This window comes from Caloenas nicobarica, chromosome 1, assembly GCF_036013445.1.
Source record: "Caloenas nicobarica isolate bCalNic1 chromosome 1, bCalNic1.hap1, whole genome shotgun sequence".
NCBI lineage: Eukaryota > Metazoa > Chordata > Aves > Columbiformes > Columbidae > Caloenas > Caloenas nicobarica.
The window spans coordinates 182320258-182343943 of NC_088245.1; the positions used below are offsets into that span (position 1 = coordinate 182320258).

The 23686-nt window shown below is 36.8% G+C and overlaps 1 protein-coding gene across 2 annotated transcripts in view; it reads right to left on the minus strand.

Annotated features, from left to right (window-relative positions):
• The window catches only part of VWA8 (von Willebrand factor A domain containing 8), a 194707-nt gene that overhangs the window by 126643 nt on the left and 44378 nt on the right, over nucleotides 1-23686 (minus strand). For both annotated transcript variants that reach the window (XM_065630544.1, XM_065630535.1), the window contains exons 10-15: nucleotides 17250-17381; nucleotides 15819-15953; nucleotides 15657-15734; nucleotides 9253-9413; nucleotides 8039-8152; nucleotides 276-444 (exon numbers count right to left, since the gene is read on the minus strand). In XM_065630544.1, coding sequence (XP_065486616.1) covers nucleotides 276-444; nucleotides 8039-8152; nucleotides 9253-9413; nucleotides 15657-15734; nucleotides 15819-15953; nucleotides 17250-17381 — 789 coding nt within the window. The remainder of the gene's footprint in view (nucleotides 1-275; nucleotides 445-8038; nucleotides 8153-9252; nucleotides 9414-15656; nucleotides 15735-15818; nucleotides 15954-17249; nucleotides 17382-23686) is intronic.

Genomic DNA, 23686 nt, shown 5'->3' on the forward strand with positions numbered 1-23686 from the left:
AACGAGCATACAGCTGCTGAAGTTGCTTTGTGTTAACCAAAAAGGAATACAGTTCTGACAAAGAGCATTTTTCTATTACAGCATCATTTAACATCAATATAAGAATGCCAATTTATAACAATACCATTAAAAGATAAGCATACATGCTGCTCTGATAAGCTTTGAATATGAACTCATTTATGCTACACTGAAATAGCAAAACATTTTTAATGTAGTAAATAATCATGTTCGGTAAGCAATAGTCAGTAAGTGCCTAAAATACTGAACGTACTTACCGTTTCTTTAATAACCTGAATTTCTTCACTCTTGCTTAAAGAGCGGACATGATGAAAAAGAAACAGTGTCAGAAACTCTGGACCCAGCCATTGTTGGGTACTACTTCCAATGACAGGAGGTTCTGCTAAGACCACTATTCTGAAAGAAGGATGGATAGGAAAGATAGACCTGCAAAAAGAGAGTGTAAAAACACATTATCTGGCTTAAGCAGTGACTATCAAATTTAATTTTTAAAATAGATTTTTAAAAAAATAATTAAATTATTGTAATGAATCATACCACAGGCTATTCTGATCACTCACAATGCAACTTTATTAAAAAAAAAAAGGCAAAGACTTCATAGTGTGACTTGCAATTTTATAAATCTATGATTTTTTTATGCTCAGAAGGGGACCCAAGTCTCCTCATCTGCAACAAGACCTCCATGCCTCAAGATGAAGAAATACCAGCAACTAACCTACAGTCTGCTGCACTGTATGTCTGAAATGGACACAGCTCACTCATCTGATAGACTTTTACAAGTGTTTTACCTAAAGCAGGTAAAATCAGAAAGAGAACAACATCTACCAGAGCTGCAGGGATGAGTAACTTCTTTTACTCAACTAGACTGACAGAAAGGATGACACTGTAGAGATTGGCCTAGATACTATGAAGATCTGGATTTAGTAACATTTTAGGAACGTTCCCCTTACTGATGATCTTTGTGGCCCTATGAAAATCACCTAGGCTCTTAGGGTGGGATTAATATGCCTAAATTCATAATATTCCTGAAAGTTATACTTCAAAGACCAAACCAGTCACCTCACCCTTGGCTCAGCATGGGGAGACAGGTCCCTCCAAGGGCAGATTGGAGATTTACAAGAATTTAAGAAACGACCTATTCGCGTTAATGTCTGTTTACCCACAAATTCGTCTAATCCCTTTCTGAACTTCTTCATCCTGTCTGCACAACTGCCTGTGCCAACACATTCACCATTCATGGCTGTAAAAGATACTTTTATTGTTATTATTTTTTAAATCTTTACAGAACTGATCTTCAGTGTCCCCTAGTTCACATCACAGGATTTGGTGGCAGTTTCTTACAGACCTGCCTATTTGCTTCCATTGAAGATAATGGGAGCTTACTGTGACCAATACAAACTAAAAGATACACTTTTAAATGCATGTGTTAGAGCAGTAGAAGACCAACACACTGGTTTTCGGTACCTCTGCCTTCTTCACATCTTTTGTCTCCCTTATCTGTGTAATGTTATCAGCTCTTTGGACTGGGAATTCATTGGTACTCATGAATCACCATAATTGCATGATCTCTAGAAGCAGCAGAAATAATAGGCAGTAGAAGTCAGATATGAAAGCACATCAAATTGTGCAAGGAGGGCTTGTTTTCAACAATTAATTTCACAGTATTCTTATTAAAATAGGAAACATTAATTTGGAAAAAGCAAGTGAAATTTAATTAGACAGCTTATAGTACTAGATATGCCTGTTATCATGTCATTTTCTATATAAATTACTACATTTGAAACCAGAACGCTTGGAGGTAAGTATTCTTCCTGGGTAGACTGAGGAGGGAAACGATGGCATAAGCAAGAAAATCTGAAGACACAATATGACCATTAAAGACAAATGAACAAATCTACTGCATAGCTGGCTCATCTGTTCATCACAACAAACCTGTGATACAACAGAGAGATGATAGCAAACAGTCTCTTGTATCAAAGCAAACACAGGGGGTGGCATGAGTTATTCTCAGCTGAAAGTCATAAGCCTAGAAGCCACTCCCTGACTAATAGAAATAGAAATAGATGTCTGAAAACATCCCATGAAAGAGGAACCAATGGGAATGTCACTGTCAGCATGAAAGGAGGACGGGGAACATTAGCCAACCTTATTATAAAAGAAAGTGTTTCCTACATAGGATAAATATATATACTTCCAGCTCTCCCTCCCCACCATTACTGCGAAGAAAAACAGCTCTCCTCTGGAAATCCACCCAATTCGAAGGACCAGTTCTGATCCTTCTGCAATACCATAAGAAAACACAAGAAGCAGTCAGCTTTCCCTAGGCTAAGGAACACGTTTCTCTTGTACCACCGCCATGTCACCACCAAACTTGAAGGGCACATTGGAGACAGCCAGGGAGGGCATGGGGAGAAGCAGGAGGAGAGATGCCAAGTCCGGGCAAGCAAACTTGGTGATATCAGTTCAAGTCACTGACATACTCTCTGGACTTGGAAACACCGTAACACCACTGCTGTAGGTTTCCAGTTTGTAAACAAGAATAAAACTATTTGGCTACTTCAAAAGCCTATTGTTTGGACTGATGTTTGCGATGTTGAAAATCTCAGGCTAAATGCATTACGACAACAAATGACTCAATCCTGCAGTGTGCTCAAAGCTTCCACCAGCAGAACTGAAGAGTTTCAAAGTTGTTTCATCGTGTTACAGATGAAGTCTCCAAAGGGATATAATATGGAGCTCCTATATGGAGCTATATTTTATAAAAAAATAAGTCATTGACATCCTGTGTTCGTTGCAGATCAAGGCCCAGCAAGTGTATCTTGTTAAAAACTTGACACCTTTTAAATTAATGAGCCTCAAACACAGTAGGAAGATTTGGTGTTGGCTGATTCATACAAAGAATCTCTCTCCTCCTCTCTGCTAAATGTTTACTGACAACACAGATAGCAGAACACTCTCCTAATAATATGTGTGTCCTTCTTTTGTCACCAGTGTTTAATTCCAACCAAGGATTACTGCCACACTCTCAAGAGGAAGATCAGAACACAGTCTGTTCAGGGTGAATTTAGGATAAGATCATCTTGTTATTGACACATGGTGCTGAGTAATTGAAGCTTCTCCTATTAAAAAAAAAAAATGTGCAGAATGGCATTCCCAATGCCACCTTGCAAAACCAAACTACCTGTGGTTGTCTCTTCTTGTAACATGACTTAATAAATCTCATTTTCTATCAATTTTTTTGAGTTGGGAATCATTATAATACTAGGACCACAATGACCTATTGTTTTCTTCCTGTTTTTATTATATTTCACCACTGTCTAAAATTAACAGATTACTTTATCCGAAAATTCACTAAACTGGAAAAAAAACCCTGCAAACAACAAAATATTAAGTAAAAGTTCGAAAATGTAAGCAATTAAAAACTCTTATTGCTTGCTAAATTCACTCCTTGCCACATTTTGTATTTGTCTCATCTACTCCGTGTTCCCTTTCAACCTAATCTCATGGAAAATAACCCATCGTCTACAGGGCATTAAAACAACCCATGCATTATGAGTGACTTCTTTTAGCTTTTGAACAATCCTATTATATACCTGCTTCTAGATGTTCTTGTAATAGCTACCTTTCTGCTCACCACACCAAGGTCTTATCACCTGCATGCGTGTGTGTGTGCTGTGGGGGGGATATCCACACAAACAGGTTAAAAAATGGCATAATAAGATAAACCAAGACTCTGCTCATCTTGTAAGGGCTATGTGCTACCTTTACGGTATCTGTCACAGTGAAGTAATGGATGATTACAAGCGAAATTCTATGCAGAAGTCTTGGATATGCACAGTACTTACATGTGCTTTCTCAACCTCTGAACCTGCTCAGGAAAATGAATCATACAATCATGACATGAATAAGGAATCAGCAGCTATAATTTCCTTCTACGAAAAAGATCTTTCAGGACCATCTGTCATTTTCTCAGAGGCAGGGTTTTTTTGTTTGGTTGGTTGGCTTTTTGTTTGTTTTTGTTTGGTTGGTTGTTGTTGTTTTTCTTCTCAAACTCACAAACAGAATCACTTAGTTTTCTCAAATGAGTGAATGTCATCTTAGGGTGACTGTTTGCAACTTAACTCCGCAGCCAAACTGGCACAGGAGAGAATAGAGGAGAAAGTAATTTGTGCCCACCGCTAGTTACCCTGTTGATTACGGGCTTTCAGCAGGCCAAGGAGTATCCCAAAATCTCACAAAGGCAAACGTGCTGTTTGCACTTGTCAGTCCTGACAGAGCTATCACACCCACCAGGCTGAAGCCCTTCTCAGAAAAATGCTAGTAGACATGACAGATGTAGAAATGTACTGAAATAACAGTGAACATATAACTCGATGACAATAATCAACATAATTTAAAAGAAGAATATATTTTATTAGCTCTTACAAAGGTAATAAAACTTTTAAATTAAGTTGTCCAATTTATGAATAATAGCATTCTAACCTGCAAAACTTGAAAACTATCTGAAAACCAAACAATACTTTCCTCTTTGTCCAGCACTGCTAATAACACTGCCATGGTTTAAGCATATTCACATTCTCTACTGTAATACTGTTTACATTCATATACAGAGGCATGTGATTTCTTTAGACCACAGTGTGATCTGAAATACCATCCCTTTATTCAAAAACCTCCCACATTTGACTTATCAGGGTTTGAAATTAAGTGATGGATTTTGTGTACTTTCCTTCTATTCTACTATGCATATTGTTATTGTTGGAGTACTAAAAATTCAAGGCCCTAAAACTGTGAAAAAAAGACTTTTTTTTTTTTTTACTATCAAGTATTTTCATATAGGAGCATGAAAACTTAGTACAATATGCGTCTGTCTTGTCCGAAGAGATCCTCTAAAACTTTTCCATTGATATCTCAGTTTTTTCCCTTCTTAGAAATGAGAATAATCTTTAGGTGTCTCAAATCCTCTTACAAACACAGTCTAAAAAACAATGTTTACAGAAGTTTTGGCTCATTGCTTAGGAATAGTATTCCTTTTCCCTAAAATAGATTTAAATGGAAATTATGTTTTAAAATTCCAGTCACGAGTCCAACTAGTCTACTGAAAAACATTATCAGTTGTTCTTTTCCATTATGAAAGACATATTTCTACTTATGTAACTTACAACAACATCTGGCCACCTCATTAGTGAGTCTTAAATTAAGAGAACAGAGAGCAACAGTGAGTTATTTTGTATTTATGAATGATTAGAAGTAGCACAGAAGACAGAAACTGCAAACTATACTACTTACAGTTGCTACAGTCAAGAACACTTACGCACAGCAAAACTGACCTGAATAGTGGGGGGAGGGAAGTAAAAAAATTTTTAAAAAGTATGTATGCCATGTTCTCAGTTTGTCTTATATATGGCAGTAAGGTGTCAGTTCTTCTCCATCACAGCTGCCTTCCAGTCTCCAGCTATTGCTTTTTCTGAAATCTTGGGGATGGGCCTGCCCTCTCCTAATCTAATGGTTTCCCAATAAGGCTTTGGCTTCTTTCTTTCAAGTTCTCGTCCTTCAGAAATACTCCTTTTTCTCTTGATCTTGTATCGCCTCTGTTTATGACTATTTTCAGCTACTTCATTTAGGCCCTGTCTGACTGCTTAGACATTTAAAACTCTGCCATGCACTTTCAGCGAATCACTGTTGTGTCCATTATGTATCCAAGATGGTGCTAAATGGTCACATTGAGCTTCCAGATGCAAAAATACCGATATAGTGGCGTTTCTGCTCGTTTGTTTGTTTGTTTTTAAGATCACGTACTTGTCAGAAATGTATTCCGAAGGCAACAGACACCCTGCATTTATGGATCAGAGAGGGAAAGCTGTCAGTCAAGTAGATCAATTAGGGCTTAACAATTCACAGTAAGTTCTCTTTCAAAATATTAAGGTGGCTAGATAAAAGCAGTACGTTGTGATCTGAGGGAAAGGGGCACCTTTCTGAGGAAAGTCAAAGACTTCCAGGGCCTCCAAAGCAGTCTAAAGCAATGCACAATTAGCACTGAACAGCGGAACCAACAGGGGAGCGAATGACACCAAAGAGAAGGACAGTGTGTACGGAGGTGGCCCAAGGAGAAGGTGAGTCTGCACAACAGCCATTAAAGACAGTGTGGCCAGTTCTAGTGGTCTAACAGATAATGAAGGTTGTAAGGGAGTCCAGTGCCAAAACAGCCACAATTAGGAGAGACAGGGAGACATGGAATCCAGATGTGAAGCTCTAATCTTGTGAGAAAGATGTGCTGCAGGAAGAGGGGCAGTACTGAAGATGAACGCGTGATGAATGGCCTCAAGCTGCGCCAGGGAGGTTTAGACTGGATATTAGGAAAAAATTCTTCACGGAAAGGGTTGTGAGGCATTGGAACAGGCTGCCCAGGGAAGTGGTGGAGTCACCATCCCTGGAGGTGTTTAAAAGACACATAGATGAGGTTCTTAGAAACATGGTTTAGAACTAGAGTTAGGTTATGCTTGGACTTGATGATCCTGATGGTCTCTTCCAACTGAAATGATTCTACGATCTTATGAATTCTCCAGGTTTTTGGAGTATATTGGCATGAACCAAAGGGTACCACGCAATCAGCAAAACAGCACAGCCACTGCCATTCTGCTCAAAACAAAGCACCTTTGACGAGAACATGGACACGGAGCTGGGATGAGGAGACACACAATGACTACACCTGTTTTGAAAGACAAAGTCCAAGGCAAAGTTGGAATTCCATCCAAGATGGACTCGTGGACCTTTTTTACTTCTCTTTTCCAAGTTAAGGCTTAAAATCCTGATAAACAGAACACTTCCCTGATACGTACTTCTTCAGTCAAATAAAACAAATGCAGGAAATGCCCACCTAGCTGGGTGTATGGCCTGAGCAGCATGAACGCAATTTGCAGTAAGTAGGCTTAGATTAAAATATACCTACAAAAAATAAAAATAAATGCTGTGGAAGACTTGAAGTTTAATTTGTTCTGTTTTGTTGGTGGTGGTGGGTTTTGGTTTGTTTGGTTTTGGTTTGTTTGGGTTTTTTTTAAAGAACAATATTTTGGATCAAAAGGGAGCCAGAAATAACAATCGGGCAGTAAAACAGCTTTTCTAAAGGGTAGACTATGAATGTCAACGAACAAAATGGTATTAAGTGAGACAACTGAGAGAAATGAGGTGACACATCATGAACACATCCCTACTACAACTGATAAGGTCTCTTCAGAGTTTCGGCACATGCACACCCTGCAGCGTTAAGCCTGAGCACGGATATTTGCCGTAAGACTTCAACTGCTTTTTCAGAGATTACAGCCTTAAAATATCTTAAGTAATCACAGTATGTTTAGATCCTTATATATTACTGAATATTAGGTTGCATTCGTTTTGACATACAGTCAACAATCCCCTCCTATTAACTAAAATTGCTCAGCAGTGTTTGACCGTGTATCAAGTACGGCCATCAGAGGACTCAAAAATGCTTCTATCTGTGGAATGTTTCTAGCGGACAGGTGGAAGTGAACAAACAAAAAGAATCAGCATAATGGGTCCCAGCCCATCCTTAGGATTTCCTGCCCCATATTAATTGTAAATTAAATACCAGCTTTCTAGCTAATGAGCCAAAAGAAATTAACAAGTTGTATTTAAATTCAATGTAGATTTATTTCCCAACACTCTTAATAAACCATTCCAAAATTAAATATTATATACATTTAGATCTATGTTTTTATGTACTTACAATTCCTCTTCAATTTCTAATCCCTTATGTTAAAGGATATGGAATGTCTTCCTTTTAGATTGAGCGCTCTAAACAGGATATAATTTTCTCATGCCACAAAAAGAAAAAAGTTCATGAGGAAACTGATGTTTAAAATATGTTTCTCTTGGTGATTAGAAGGTATCAATTTAAGAGAGAAGCATTTTGCATGATGTTTTTGCAAAACAGAAAAAAAAGGAGTTTAAGCTCTTTAGAAGATGAAATACTGTATACATTCTATAGTTACAGCTGACACTTTACCTTTCCTGTAGTTTCTCATCAGAGATCTGTAATTCTTCTTTTAAGTTTTGATATCTGTCTTCCCTTAATAATCTGGTGCCATCATAGAGAGTGAGTTCTCTGTCATGTATTAGTCTGTTTGAAAATAAAGAATAAGCTTTATCTAACCTTTGATTACTTTTAAAACCACTTATTTCAACTAGTACTTTTTTTAAAAGCTACCTCAGTCGACGCGCGGCATAGTAAAGAGAAAAAGGTATACCAATTTAAGATGCATCCAGTCGTGGAGGTGAAATAATTAGCATAAGTAAACAGTTTCAGCACAAAGTCAGTTAGTCAACATAGTTCAAACAGATATGGTAACAAAAAAAATTCCAAAACCAATTCTGTTCTGTTTTTTGAAGTAACATTCAGTTGGATTTAACAATGAATATACACACAGACCCAGCTTCTATTTTTTTATGTCGAAATTGATTATATAATACATGCCCATGTCAGAAGAAAAAGGTAAAAAGATAAAAAACAGGCAAGCATAATTATCTCTTCTGTCCTCTGTGTGTGTACATATATAGTAAAAGAAGGCACAAAATGTTTTTGCTACAATCCGCTTTTAAAGCTGGTGATGTCCTTTAAGTTTATGAAAGGCAGTGTACGATGCAGGCACATGAAACAGCAGAAAAATTTGACCTGACACTAGAGATTATTAGTAAAATATTATCTGCTACTACAACGTCTACTTTGGAAAGTTTAATTTCTTTTTCGTGACTTATGGAATAATGTTTAGAGAGAGTTCTTTGCAATTACCAGAAAGTATGCTTTTACATAAAAATGTAATGATCACATTTTATTTAGAGGCAGACTGCATTAAAAGTATTTCAATCATTTTCTCACATCTTGCCTTTTCTAATCATGGTGCAAATATTACTAATTTTTAGATTTCATAAGTTTACGGTAAAAGCTAGCTCATTCTTCAATTCAGACTTAAATGCCATATGTACAAAGAGCTGAAGTTTCCTGTATTATCATAGACATAAAAAACATTAAAGAATTGCTTCAGCTTTTAAGTATGTAAAGACTGAACATTACACATTCTCTGAAACGCCAATGCTGTTCGATTTTTACAGTATTCTTAAAGTTATAACCTCACATTCACAAGAAGAAACTTAATTTATCAGTATTCATGCACTCAATGAACAGATCATGCGCACCCAAGTTATCCGTGCTCACAACCTGACCTTTGAAGCACAGCCAGGGTGCCGGGGTTAATTCGATGAATGCCATCGAGAATAGCAAGCTTTCCTTCCAGGGCGGCAGTAACAAGTGGCGATGGTCTCCAGGCAGTGTCTCCGTTAGGAAGAGTGTACCTTTGCTGTAGCAAATCTCTCGCCGTCATATCCTGTGAGCATCAATTCATCAAAAGAATATATTTATGCTGTATTTTATTCATCTACAAGTGCTTTCTCATTTTAAAACTGCGTTCTGTTTTTGCTGAGGATATACCCGAAGATTAGCACGAAGTCTTCAATTACTTTTCCAAACAGTATTAGAAATGCACATACACACAAATCTACACACAATGTTAAATAGTCTTTGGAAGTTCTAGACTTGCCAATATCACCACTTTGAAACTAGAACAAAAGCCCTTTTTTCCCCCCCTCTTAAATGTAATGCAAACACATGACGACTTATACACAGCTTTGTGTACAGAAGGGGGCAGCAATTTACACCTGGAACAAACACGAGTCATTCATTTCATATAGAAGAAGTCACCTGAAAGAGCAGAGATTTGACCATAAGTCTTAAACACAAACCAGCAGGACATTCTGCCTCTCAGCAGGAAAACACAGTGGGAGAGTCAGAGGAGAAAGGACAGAATAAGGAAGAAGCCAGTAACGCACAAAATATCAAAAGTATATAGCATGTCACAAGATAATACTTAAAGAGAAATCCAAAGCAAAGACAAAACTCTAGGACACATATTTTAGATGCTCCACTATAGCAGGTAAGCTCTAGAGCAACAAAGACATTACGGCCATTTTGTGACTTGGAAGACAAAATTCCTTCCTCAGGCTGTGCCGTGAACACAACCTAAAATCAGACGAGAAAAATATTTTCTATTGTAGCTGTGGCTTTTGCATATGTCCTTTTCACAACTATAAACCCTTTGAACTTTAAAGAATAAAAATAGAACACATTACCTCATACGGCCTGAATCATTTCCTCTTTCAACGTTTCCTTAAAAGCCTTAAAATAACAAGACAAAGTCTGGTTCCTTCGGTGCTTCCACATTTGTATAATTTAAAGTCTTGCACCAAAATCCACAAAGCCAGACTGTATTTTTATTGTTGTATTTCTGCTTGCTTTGTTGTTGTTGTGGGTTATTTTGGTTGTGTGTGTGTCTTTTGTTGTTGTCTTTTTTTTTTTTTTTACTGCTGTGTTTGGTCTTTTCTATTTTATTAATGAATTAGACTAAAACCAGAATGGGAAACATTTTTATCAAAGCCAGAGAAAAATGTAAGTGTTTTTAGGGCTTGCATCAGAAGTGTGCATTCGGCAGCTGGTGCAAATGCTGTATAACTGAATATTCAACTAACACACCTCTGACAATTCACCTCTAGAAAAATGAAATAAGATAGAGTATGAATTGATTGGGAACCTAGTATGCTATACAGAATGTCCATCTGTAATTCCAACAATGACTCGAGAACCATGCATTAATTTTCTGGAGATAAACTCAGAAGAGTATTTCGCTGCAAGATATTTTCTGAAATATACAATTAATATTTATAACGTAATTTAAATGGTTGAATCAGATACAATTTAGTGGTGCATCAAAAAGAAGTATCATTTGCTAACCATCACAGTTTCTCTAAGGGATTTGTTTTATGGCCAAGTACCTGCCCAGTGATTCATTGTTTCTATTTATTTAGTCTAAACTAATTTTTACTACATATTAAAAATATAACTTCATGAGCTATAGTATTATAACACACTAAAAATCCTTCCTTTTGGAGGGGATATGATAGAGGTATATGGTTTAATTGTTTTTCCCCTTGTTTTGGGCAAATCAATGGCTACATTGTATTGCCTTATGAAACAAAATGCTTATTTTAATTTGTAACAGTAATCGTAACTTACGTGTTTTACATCGCAGTTTATCTTCTAAAATATCTCGTATGCAGGAAAAAAAGACATTCAGGAGAGAAAACAAGTAGGATAACTTGTATTTCACTCCCTTTAGCAGCTATAGCAATACAAGCCTCCAAACTTGCCATTTTTCATGGCTAACAGTGCTAATCATGTTCTTGGCAATTATGAAGTGAAAAAATCTATGTTTCCTGCTTTTCATGCCAATTTGGACTCACATTTTGTTAGTGTTTCTCAAATAAAAAATTGGAAGGAATTTGTAAAGAAAAATTATGAGGTCATGCAAAAAAAAAAAAAAAAAAAGAAAAAAAAAGAAATCCTAGAAACAAAACCATCATAGTACACAAACACTAGTGATGTGCTTAAAAAACTGGGTTTGCTGAGGAAGAAAAGGAACAAGTTGCTGGAAAACTGTTATAACATCACTTTGAATATTGATTTTTTTGGTCCCCTGAAACTCTGAGGGGAGAAAATGTTTTATTTTAAACAATTTAAACCATAAGTTCCCTAACTACAGCCCACAAAGAACCACCTGGCTGCTGCTTCTCATTTGCTGTTGCTTAACAGCATTAAGAGACAACTTAAAAACAAGCCTTTCCTAATGAGGATTATTTTCCTTTGTCAGCAATTTGCCTACATGGAATTATGTGCAATGAGAAATCCATATAATGCCGTCAGATATCACAAACGAGACAGAAACTGTTCTCTGAGCCAGCTGTTACTGTCAGAGATGATCTATGTGCTCAAAGGTTTGGGAACCCTTGGTTTAGGTAGATTTTATTTTCATCTCACAACATAAAAGCTTTTAGAGTTTTTTTCCTGTGAAGCCAATATAAAGAACTACGTCTTTTCACACTATTCAAGCCCTTAAATCAAGTTCAGATGGAAGGAATGATGAAGCAAATATTAAAAATAGAAGTAAACATTATATTTATATAAAAATCTAATAATTCATTTCTTCACAGACCCTGAAGAAAAACAGTGCTATTGCTTCAGACCAAGCATAAGTGCCCCATTACTTATTTTTATGCCTGCAGAAATTATTGGAAAATAAAAATGAATCATAGGACAAACAAAAGCCTCCTTAATTTTAGAAATGGATTTAGGACAATATGGTGTGTCTCTCAAAAAAAATCAAAAAGCTACTTTTTTGAACCAAAGTAGAAATATCTGCTGAATTTACAGCATTATCAAACTTCTCATAACCTTCATTGCTGAATTACTGTATGAATTAAAACATGTAACATTTGTTCTCTTATTAAATTATCTTATTGCTTTGCTATGCAAAGCCTCTGATATGTTATCGCATATTTTAAGAAAAACAAATGCGATCTTAAAATTTATCAGATGTATAGCTCAGCGACATTCAGTCATTGCTTCCTGTAAAAACTTTTAAGATTATGTAAGATGTACGTAGAAAATATCTATATGTATAGATAAACATGTGGATTTTACATAGACTTGTCTACATAGGAATTCATAGCTCAGAGTCATTTATTTGCCTTAGCAATACTGTTTGATATTACCAAAAAGCCTCTCTATAAAAACCCTCTGCTCCTTGAACTTGGAACAAACCCTGGTGATGCCAAAGGAAACGTTCACTTCAGTGGGAAATGTCAAACCCTCGGCCGAGATTTTATTTCTGTAGGAATCACAGATCCCTCTGAAAGAAAGATGTTTACTGAATAACTACTTTCATTGTCAGCTTTTTTTTCTGCTCCTATTCAGCAAAGCTAATTAAAGGTAGAATGTTGAAAAACAGTGGTCATGTTTTTAACCAAATAATTGTCTAATTTTGCTGGTGAGTGCCCAATACCATATTGTGCACAGCAAAACAAGGGTTAGGGTGTGCCTGTCCTTAAGCAGGTTTGGCAAGTTGCAAAAGTTATTTTCCTGGGATGATTTTAAAATACGTTTAGAGTGACAAGTGCAGAGAGAAGTATGCAGGCTAGCTGGACACAGTTCTGGTTCAGAAACTACATGCCTATATTATATATACCGCTGTACAGAAGGCAATAGGTGCTGCTGGGAATACAGGTATATTAGTATGAACATAACATTGCGTTGATGAAGCTATGTAGCTTTGGAACCCAAATCTGCTCATATCTGGCCACATTTAAGTGTAAGAAAAGGGCACAAGTGATCTCTCTGACTCCATCTATGCAGGCACGGTTTCAGAGTCTGTGCCTTTATCAGCTGGAGCCACACAGGGGAAGGAAAAGTAGTGGGATCCTGTCTGGGAGGTTCTCAATAGCACAGGAAAACAGAAAATGGACTGTCTTTCTTTTGTCGTCATCAGTAATATTCATCTTTTCTATTTTCTCTCACTTTTTGTGTGTTTCAACCCTCCAACCTCACCACCCATTTCTGTCAGGGTCTCTCTCCCCGCATGTCATTGCACTTCCAAATCAGCTGCCACTGCCATTTCTTCCTTTGGAGGTCTCCATGCTGCCTGGGAAAAATTTAAATAAGCAAAAGGATAGAAGAAAGAGACCAATGTATTGCATTAAATCTGATGCTAATGTTCCCCCGCAGCACTGCCAATTATCACTTACAACTGTAAATCCTGTGATACTTGGTGTGTTTTGACTCACAAGGTCATGGGAGACTCCTGACTTCATATTTTATTTGAGAGTGTTTTCATTCCTCAAGGTTATGGAGAAAAACTTACATGTGTGAACCCTACTGTGAAAAGCTAGCAAATTAATTAATTCTACTTTTTAGTCTTGTAATTTTTCAGTTTATGTCATGAGGTTAGAGTGTATTGAGACCTAAGACTGATAATTCTTTCCAAACATGTCCTGAGTGATCACTGGCTATGGGAGATCACTACTAAGCATGACAGAACCTGGGGTCTTCAAAAAAATCTCTAGTGCTGTGAGAAAGCCTGAAGCACTGTCTGGATGAATTCAAAGGGAAAACCCCTAAATGTACAGCAGCCTCACTGTGCCATGTTCACCATATTCCTGAGACAACTGACAGCTCCTAAACCTCAACTCTCTTATTATTCAACATGTCCTTCCTTCCTGGAACCATTACTACTACTTCTATGTTAACCTTTTTAAATACAAAAATTTACATTTTATTCAGTAAAACCATTCACTCTGCCCTGAATTTTTCAATTACTGTAAATGTCTTCCTGTAGCTCATCAAAAATGCAGCTTGCCACCACCTTCAAAGCCCATGGACACCCTTATGATTTCTCCAGTTCCTTCTTCTTGTCATTTTACCCCACGACTGCCATTCTAAGGCAACCATGTCAACAGCCCGTGCATCTCAGTGTTAATGCACACTTTGTCCCAAATTTATCTTTAAAGCCACATCTGTACTAAGATACAACATAAATAAATTACCTACAATTAGGCTAAGGGCAAAAGATTACTATCTGCTTGTTATAGCACCTACGAATAATGAAGTTAATATTCCTTGAATGTAATATGCATATATTACATTTAAACACCAGGCCTCATTTTATATTTCTAGCATGCAATATTTTTGAACATGGAACCTTATCTTCTAATCTCTACTGCAATAGTCCCACCACAACTGTAATCATTACGCTAAACAGATATGTAAAAAAAGGCAGAGAATTTATAATATTGTCTAAGATTCCACGCATCAGGCATCAGGAAAAATAAACATGTAAGAGAATATTAGGTGAACTTGACAGAAGAAACACAGCAAAACAACAAAAGAAAAAGATTAATCCAACAGAACATGAGACACAACTTTACAAAAATTCCCCAGAAACATAAACCGCATTATGTATTCTCCATACAATAAAGAAACTGTCTTCCATAATAACAAAAAAAAATAGTGTTGATAATGGAGAATTCCATTATGACATTAAATAGCATATAGACAAACAAAAAAAAAGGCAAGACAAAAGGTCTTCCGGAGGCATTCAACATCCATGAATTACAAGGGGTCACACTGACCTAAAGGCAGGAAACATCCTTCCAAAAGGAAAAAAAAAACCAAACACAAGACAAAAAAGACCAACTTTTCTTTATGACACTCCGTTATGCCAAATCACAGAATGAGTTGTCAATTCTCTGCAGCTAGGAGAAAGACGAGTGTGTTAAATGATTCTCCTTACATTTTATTGAGATCACTTCTCTTTTACATTCAAAATGAAGTCAATAAAATCAAAGCAAAGCAGGATCAGGGCTAGTTTATATGTAGTAACATCGTACTTTCTATACTGCTGCACGGTATTCCATTTGTTTAGATCATCAATAAGAAGATATTTCAGATGAGCGTTCTAACAGAGAGAGTAAAAAATGCTCTAAAATGACCAGAAAACTTCGCTATCCTTTATTCTCTTAACCCATATAGATGATAGGCAGTGATTTCAAAACCTGCAGCTGTATGCGAACACATCTGCAGCTTTAAAATCACTTAGAGAAAATTGTTACACAAAGAATTGACCTCTGTATATTATATTTTGGATTATATTTAAAGTGCTATCATCAGCAGATAGTTTACTTACCTGGTACAGCATGATAGGTTCTATGCTGTATCCCAGCATATCAGCAAACTCTTTAGCAATAACTGTTTTGCCACAGCCCTAATGAGTAAAAAAAAAATAAGAACTAGATAACATGCTAAGGAACATGGGTAAGGAGGGAGAAAAAGAAATTTAAAATCTTACTTTTCCTCCAATCAAACACATATCTTTAACCATATGGGATTGCATAATTTCTGCCAACAGCTGATTATGGCTGGAAGTCCTTATGAAAGTATCCGATCGAGGATGCTTTTTTAACAGCCCAGTCCCAGCTGGAACCTATACGAAAAAGAAGAAAAAAATTTTAAAAAATCAAGATGCTAAATACGCTATACTGTGATAACTCAAGGCTTTCTGTGGACTGGGTTACACTTCTCCAAAACTATGGTAATATTTTACTGATGATTGTCATCCATCAAACCTAAATCTTTCACTTAAAAAACATTAATCATGTAACTTCTAATAGACAACCTCCTTCACACCTCCTTTGCCCACTCTTCATGAAAAAAAGGTGAATCAATTCAATTACAGCACTGGTGTCTGCAAAGAACTTGAGGCTGTTCATGCTAGAGACAAAATAAAAAATCACCAATATTTATCAGTCCACAGAGAAACATGGAAGAGAAGAGCAATCTGTACTGCGAAAATCTGAAGGAGCTACTTTGACCAGAAGTTTGGAGAGTTTCAATCATTCCCCACTTCCCGTTCTAGTCTGGGAACTGTTTCATCTGCAGACTCCTTATGCCCTCCTGTTCCCAAAGAGACATTCCGCAGATGTATATTCAGATGACATCACCTATAATATACGTCACACAAAAGCAAAAATGTTCCCCTCAAAAAAGAGCTGAATCAAGTCCCTACAGACTCAGCCTTTTCTGATAAATTCCCATTTGCTGCTGTTCCACTTTTCACTTTGTCAACTCTCTGAGGATATGTCTCATCAATGTCAATACCATCTCTCTCTGACTCCCACTAATTCACATTCTTTACAGACCCTCTAGACTCTCCAAATTCAACATTAACTTCAAATTCTCAGGTCAGCGTCTGCTTCTTGAATAAGACCTTATTTCACCACCTAGCAGGTCATAGACTTAATTGGAAGAAAATCAAACTAATCATATTTGATGTGACTACTTTTCTTCCATTTTCCCAACATCCTGTGTCAGAACTTTACCAAGGACTCATTAGATTTTATTTGAAGTGTAGACAAAGACAGACTATTTTTTTAATTAAGAGAAAAAGGAAATCTAACACCAAGAGCATCATAAGTCCTCTCTGCTACTCTAATCCAATAAAAAAATATGAAATTTAGAGGCTTTTCTTTTAACACAAGAAACTTAAATGAATCACATGTAGGAAAGTATGAGTTTATCTAGAAATAAAATCTTGTGTAACCATAATCTAATATTCCAATATCTAAAGGTTTTTCTAATAAATATCATGTGTTCCACTACCAAAAAATATTCAATGCTAGTGAGTTTTAGTATCAAGAGTAAGTGTCAAATTCTCAAAGAGATGAAAACAAGTTATGATATCTAAAACCACATATAGTTTGATGAATACATAAATTCATACCTGGAATGTCACTTCTTTATCACCAATCTGAACAGTTACATCAGCCTGGAAGGGTTTGTTCCCATGTGCACTTTCTACTTTCGTAACCCTTCTAGGATGCAAGTGGCTTTTTGAATCTTGAAGCTCAAAACGCTGCAGAATTAGAGGGTGGGAGAAATTAATTATTAAACACAGCTTTCTGTTTTTTTAAACTGTTCATTCTGAAAACAGGGCCAGAAGCACACTAAAGATAAATGGACTTAGGATTTCACAAGCAATTAACTTCAAATGCCTCTGTTCACATTCTCAATGGCCTATATATTTTACATTCAAAATCAAAGTGAAAAGATCATATATTATCTACTTATTCTGACTGTAAAGACAGATGTAAAGTGAAAATGTCATGTGGTGACTTTGCCAAGTCTTATCCTGACAGACTGAAATAATAAGAGAAATGGATGATAGCCTTTAGCATGTGTAATAATAGATCACCTGTCTCTGCAGGTCATTATAACCAACTGCAGATTTAAACATCTGGCTACCAATAAAAATAAACATCAAACATTATGTTTACTTAGCTCCACAGCCTTATCGTACAATGAAAATTGAGGACAACCTGTACAAATAAAACCTTCAGCATGTTCTGGGTATATCGAGGACAAAAACCAGGACATTTGTCTTCTCAATTATCTTTTAAGAATTATATTCTCTATTTTATGCTGCATTTAGAAAGCATGAAAATAATTTTTAAAATCCCATTAAAAGTCTGTTTTGTTGGGGAAGGGGAAGTTATATCAGGGGGGTTTATACAGAAAAAAGCCACTAACTGAAATTACTGAACTCATAGAGACATTTTATTTAACAGAGTGAAAGCTGAGTAAACAAGAGAAAAAGGAGTATTATCTGACTCTTTAGAATTCTTAGCAAAAATATTTTTTATACAGAAGTCACTAATGCAAAATAATTCTTAAAAAGCATGTAGTTTTATTACTACTAGGATTCACAGCAACAACGATTTAAGTTTAGAAAGAAAACTGAGATGCATTCATACAAACACTTCGGCTATTCATTACTTTACAAATTCCCATTCTGGAACAAGAGCCTACAAAAATTTCACATTTAAACATGAATGTAAGATACATGTGCTTAAGGAAAGGTCTGCACCAAACTATATTCTTGTTGTAACAGCTGAGTCTACTTCAGATACCATTAAATGTTGAAATAACAACAGTGGGCAGGAATGCCAAGTGAGTAGTATCTCAAACTATAATTCTAAGAAATGTGCCAGTCATGGTTCTGTGAAACAAACTACAAGTGTTCTCACTCTAATGTTCATTGGTAAACTGTAATATTCTTATGAAGTTAACAGCACTTTTGGATTGGGCCAAAGCTGCTCATACACAAAACTGCAAACTGCTTGTATACTAAAATCCCTTAATCAGATACCAAGAAAAGAAAGTAACTGTGAGCAAACAAGGTCATCTGCACCAGCAGCCTCCGTATCAAACAAGGAAGATTTGGAAAACAGCAGTAGCAGATCTTGTACACAAAGGTCTTGGGAATCTAAAGATTCTAAGGTGGTTTTTTATTTGGATTTTTTGAGGGTTTTAGTGCTGGTGGTGGGTTTTTTCTTTCTATTTTTTTTTTTTTTTCCCAGTCCCTAAAATGTTGTTGAGGGTTCTGCAGCTGGCCTTTTAGACCCCAAACTAGGACAGCAAAAGAGGATCATCTATCTCTGTGCAGATCCTTCCTGAATTTAAAAATTTGAATTCATTTAACTGAATCTGTACAGTTTAAATTCATCACATGTAACCACAGAGATGCTGCTGAACTGGAACTTTAATTTAGTAATTAAACTATACCTGGACAGAAGCAACAAACACGAAAACCATTTGAGGCTTTTAGAGTAAGACCGATCTCTTTGATGCAGTTCTTCATTTAGAATTATGATAGCTGGATATGGAATCTGAGCGGCGTGACATGGATGTACAACACACTAAACATACTGCTGCCCAGGGAAGCGGTTGGGTCACCATCCCTGGAGGTGTTCAAAAGATGTGGAGATGTGGCACTTAGGGACAGGGTTTACTGGTGGACTTGGCAGTTAATGGTTGGACTTAATCACTTAAAGGTCTTTTCCAACCTAAATAATTCTGTGATTCTGCTGGAGCCAGAAGCAACTTCCTCTACGCAAAGTCCAAGTTGGTAGCTGCAAATAAAAAAAATATTTGTGGCTTGGAAGGACAACCGTTGAGAAGATACAGTATCAGAAAGTTTGTGAGATACTTAGCACGTCAGTAGGCAGTCTTGTTGCCTCAGACTCAAGCTGAAAGAAAAAAGAAAAGACTAGCCACCAAAAACAAGTGAAGAGGTTTGGCAGTCCGTAATCATCAGGCCACATTCTGCATGCTTAGAAACATGTGAGAAAAGGCAAACTTTAAAAATTAGAAAAAAGGAAGAAGAGGAATTCTGACTACTCGGAAGTATCTAATGATGAGTAATGTCTCAGTATGGAAACTGCAAAGAATACACTGGTGATCCAGCCGGTCAAAGAAACAGAGAGCTTGAATGACATGCATTTGCAGAAAACCACTATTCTGAACCCACACGGCAGCAAAGCTATCCAAAAAAGTCATCCAAAGGCAACTGATCTTGAAGATTCCCAGCATGGGAAGGAAAAAGAATTTTTTAAGGAAAAAGAGGATGTAACCGTTTCACAAGAAGCAAAATATGAACTGCAAGTGCAAGATGGGATAGACAGATGAAGTCTGAACGACAGATTCCACTACAATGGCATGTATTGGCACTGAAAGTATTCATTCACGCAAAACCTCAAAGATTAAAGACTACTTTGGGGGCAATAAAAGAGAAACAAATCCTTCCTCAGACCAAAACATGCAATAGAAATACCTTAGATGTAAACAGAATTCTCTAGACAAGAAAGAAGACTCCAGTTTTCTGAACTATTAGCCCACTCTCTATAAGAGAGAGCCTCTGTAGTCTGAAAATTCCCTACTGTGAGGCAGGGAAATGGTTTTCGAGGAAGAAGTCAGGTAAGATTAAAGTGGGTGTGCAAGTAACACAAAAAATAAGTCAAAGGGAACAAAAAAAAGCTTTTATTTGATATTAGATCAAGACAGTAAACACAGAACTAATCAAGGCATAAAAAAAAATTCTAGAAGGGTCTTAGAGCAAAGTTAGACACTTGGATAGTAGGCTAAAACAGACCTGCTCTGATGTGAAGATTAAAATTAAAAAAAAAAAAGCAAAAAACCCCCAAAACCACCACAACAACAAAAAACAGTGGGTGTTTCTAACACTGAGAAAAAAAAACAAACACACACCACCAAAAACCAAAACATGCAAAAGGCATGTGAGAAGTAAAATTGCAAACCCTAAATCTCTGATGAATCTGAAGTAAAACACTAAAAACTTATGGAACAATGAAGAAATAAGTATAGAACAGTTGGAGTCTCTTATGAGTGACCAAACTCAGCCTAAATGAAGATAATCAATAAGTACAGAACAGTTGGAGTCATCTCCCACAGTATTGCCTATCAATAGTATACAGGAAAGAAAACTTCAATACCTTGGGAGACACATGTGCTTAAGCTTCTTATTTGTGAATGTTTAACAGGTTTCCTTGAAACCAGCGATATCTCTATATCCAAATCTTCTACAGAAAAAACTTAGATAAATTTTTACTTAATTTTTGCAATCATTTTTGAAATGTTCCTCTATCAGTCAAAATAATTCGTCATGGCAACATTTCACGCAAATACAGAACAATTTTAAAGGCCAGAATTCAAACCAAAGCATATTTTGCTTCACAAGATCTTCCAAGTTTAAGAACTTTAAGAAACAGAATAGAAATTGATACAGTTTATAAAGTGCAGAAACTTCAAATAAGGTACACAAAGGCACACCGTTCTCAAGTTTATTTTGGTACTTCTGTCCTCTCTGTGCAAGCTAACAAACCAACCAATGCTGCGAACTGTGGGCCTTGTACAAATGTTCTGTGTGATAAGCAAATCTCAAGATCATTGCTGATGCTGGACCAGTGTGCAATCCATAAACACTTTTTTGATACAAACTAGTTTGACACAAGGAGCACACTTGTATCAAATGAAAAAATTGGTTGATAGAGTCAAGCCTCAAACAGGTTTTAACTCCAACTAGATCTACTCAGCAAAAGATTTGCATTTCAAAGCATTTTTACACACCCAGGACTAACACTATTGAAAACTACTTTCACTCACAGGGAAGGTATAAGTCAATATTTCACATTAATTAATCATCAAGAATAAGAATTATGAGGAATATCTAGGTCTTGGTGGAGTCTCGGTGAGCAAAGAGCTGAATATAATGTTTGGGAAGACAGTGCTTGGAGAATATGAACTCTTTGAGAAATATGTGCAGGGTCTAACAGCTGCCAAAACAAGGTGTTTAGCCTCACCACTGGCTACGTCACTTCTCAGCTCCGACAGCTGACTGGAAGGGAAGACATCCTGAAATTAAGGTATGTTATGGCTAGATCACTACTTTCACATACCTGTCTCCAAGTGTGATGCCTAAAATTTACATTTTGTTAGATGAAATTTGGTTTTATTTTCTTTAAAGGTTAGCTGATGTTAAGAAGTGATTCAATTCAAACAAATTAACCCACCGATTGCAAATACACTTTAAGCATTTATTTTTTCAACTCTCAATACCTCCCTGTTAAGATTAGTATTTCCTAACTGTGTTCTGTGACACAGAGAGAAGTATTCAGTGGCAAATATCAGCTGGACATTCTTTGGAAATCTGTAGGAAGGTGGAGTAAGAAATCACCTGGCTTCTTCCAGACTCCTCTACCTCACATTTTTTGTGGAATGGAAAAAAATAATTTATCAATAATTAATATAGTTCTGGTGCTGTCATTACTAAAATACCATTATAAATAGAAGTTCCTCAGTACAACCAGTTATTTTCTGTATTTCTTAAGGTTCACTGCTTAACAAGATTTGTAGTGTGCAAATAGAATACAGTTCCAAAAGAGATTATATGTAGTTGTTGACATTTGAGACAAGTTCGATAAGTAATGATGAGGAAGAGTATCAAAAAAAGCCCAAGGGAAAATTAAGACAGAAAAATGTAAACGATAAGGAGGTTTTTAAAAGCAGGCGATCATTGAGAAAGTTGATCTTACTAGTCAAATCAACCTGTCTTGCACAGGAAGCAAATGCACGCACAACACACAAAATTAAATAAAAGCAATGGAAAATGGAGGAAGCTGATGGTTCTGAACATAAAGACATTCACTATCTATAACTGACAGAGGAAACAAAATGGCACAAAGGATTTAAAATAAAGGAATACTAAGGACAGAAGTGACTGTTACTGCTCTGCTAACAGATGTAAGTCTGTATTTCCACCCAGACCACGATTCTTATGGGCAACTTCAATCCCCCTGACATGTGGTGGAAGGGCAACCCAGCATGGCACAGCCAGTCTCGATTTCGGAGGCTGCCTGGAATAACGCCTCAACGCCAGCGCTGCATCGGCTGGGCTGGGGCGATGCCCAGACGGCTCCTGCTTTTCACAAGGCAGGAGCAAGTGGTTGTGGATGTGGCGATCGATGGCAGCCTTGGCTGTAGCTACCATCAAATAATGGAGTTCAACTTCCTGAGGGGGAGTGATGCAGGCAAGGAACAGCCTGCAGACCCTGGATTTCAGGCCTGACTGGCTCATTCAGAGAAGTGGTAGGTAGGAACCCACAGGCGGTTGCTTTGAAGGTTCCTGAAAGCGAGCAAGTCATTCAGGACAACCTCCTTCCAATGAAGGACTGTCCATCCCCAAACTCAGGAAGACGAGTAGGAGACCAGCCCAGTTAAACAGGGAATACAGGACTGAGCTCCAATGCAAAAAGGCTGTAGATGGGAGGTGTTGGCAGGGATGGGCTACAAACATTTCCCCTTGGCTTTAGGAAAAACAAAAATTCACTAGTGACAAAGCTGGTTATTTCTAAATACGCACATACAAATAACTTCTAATTCTCAAGACTGAAAGAGCTGGGTGAGATGCTCTAGATCACAAACACTAATTTTCAGCAACATACATAACTCCTACAACATATTCAATAATGAAAGAAAGTCGTCACCATGATGAAGTTCTAAAAGGATGAACGGAATAACCCAGCATAATTATAGGCTTTATAAGCTATTATTGAGCACGGACAAAACAACAAAACAGATCTGACGAACAAAAAGCAACAAAAAGCTAACACAGACCAAAACCAGAGACTAGTACAATCTATAATCATACTATAGTGAACGTATTTTGTGCATGTGATCTCTCTTGTCGTTTTAGTATGTCCTTTTAAAAGCCAAACGCCAGAAGTATTTTTTAAGCATTTGACAACCTTAACCATGTAAGTAGCTACTTTCAAATTAATTAACTGCTTACATCATGAGGGTTTT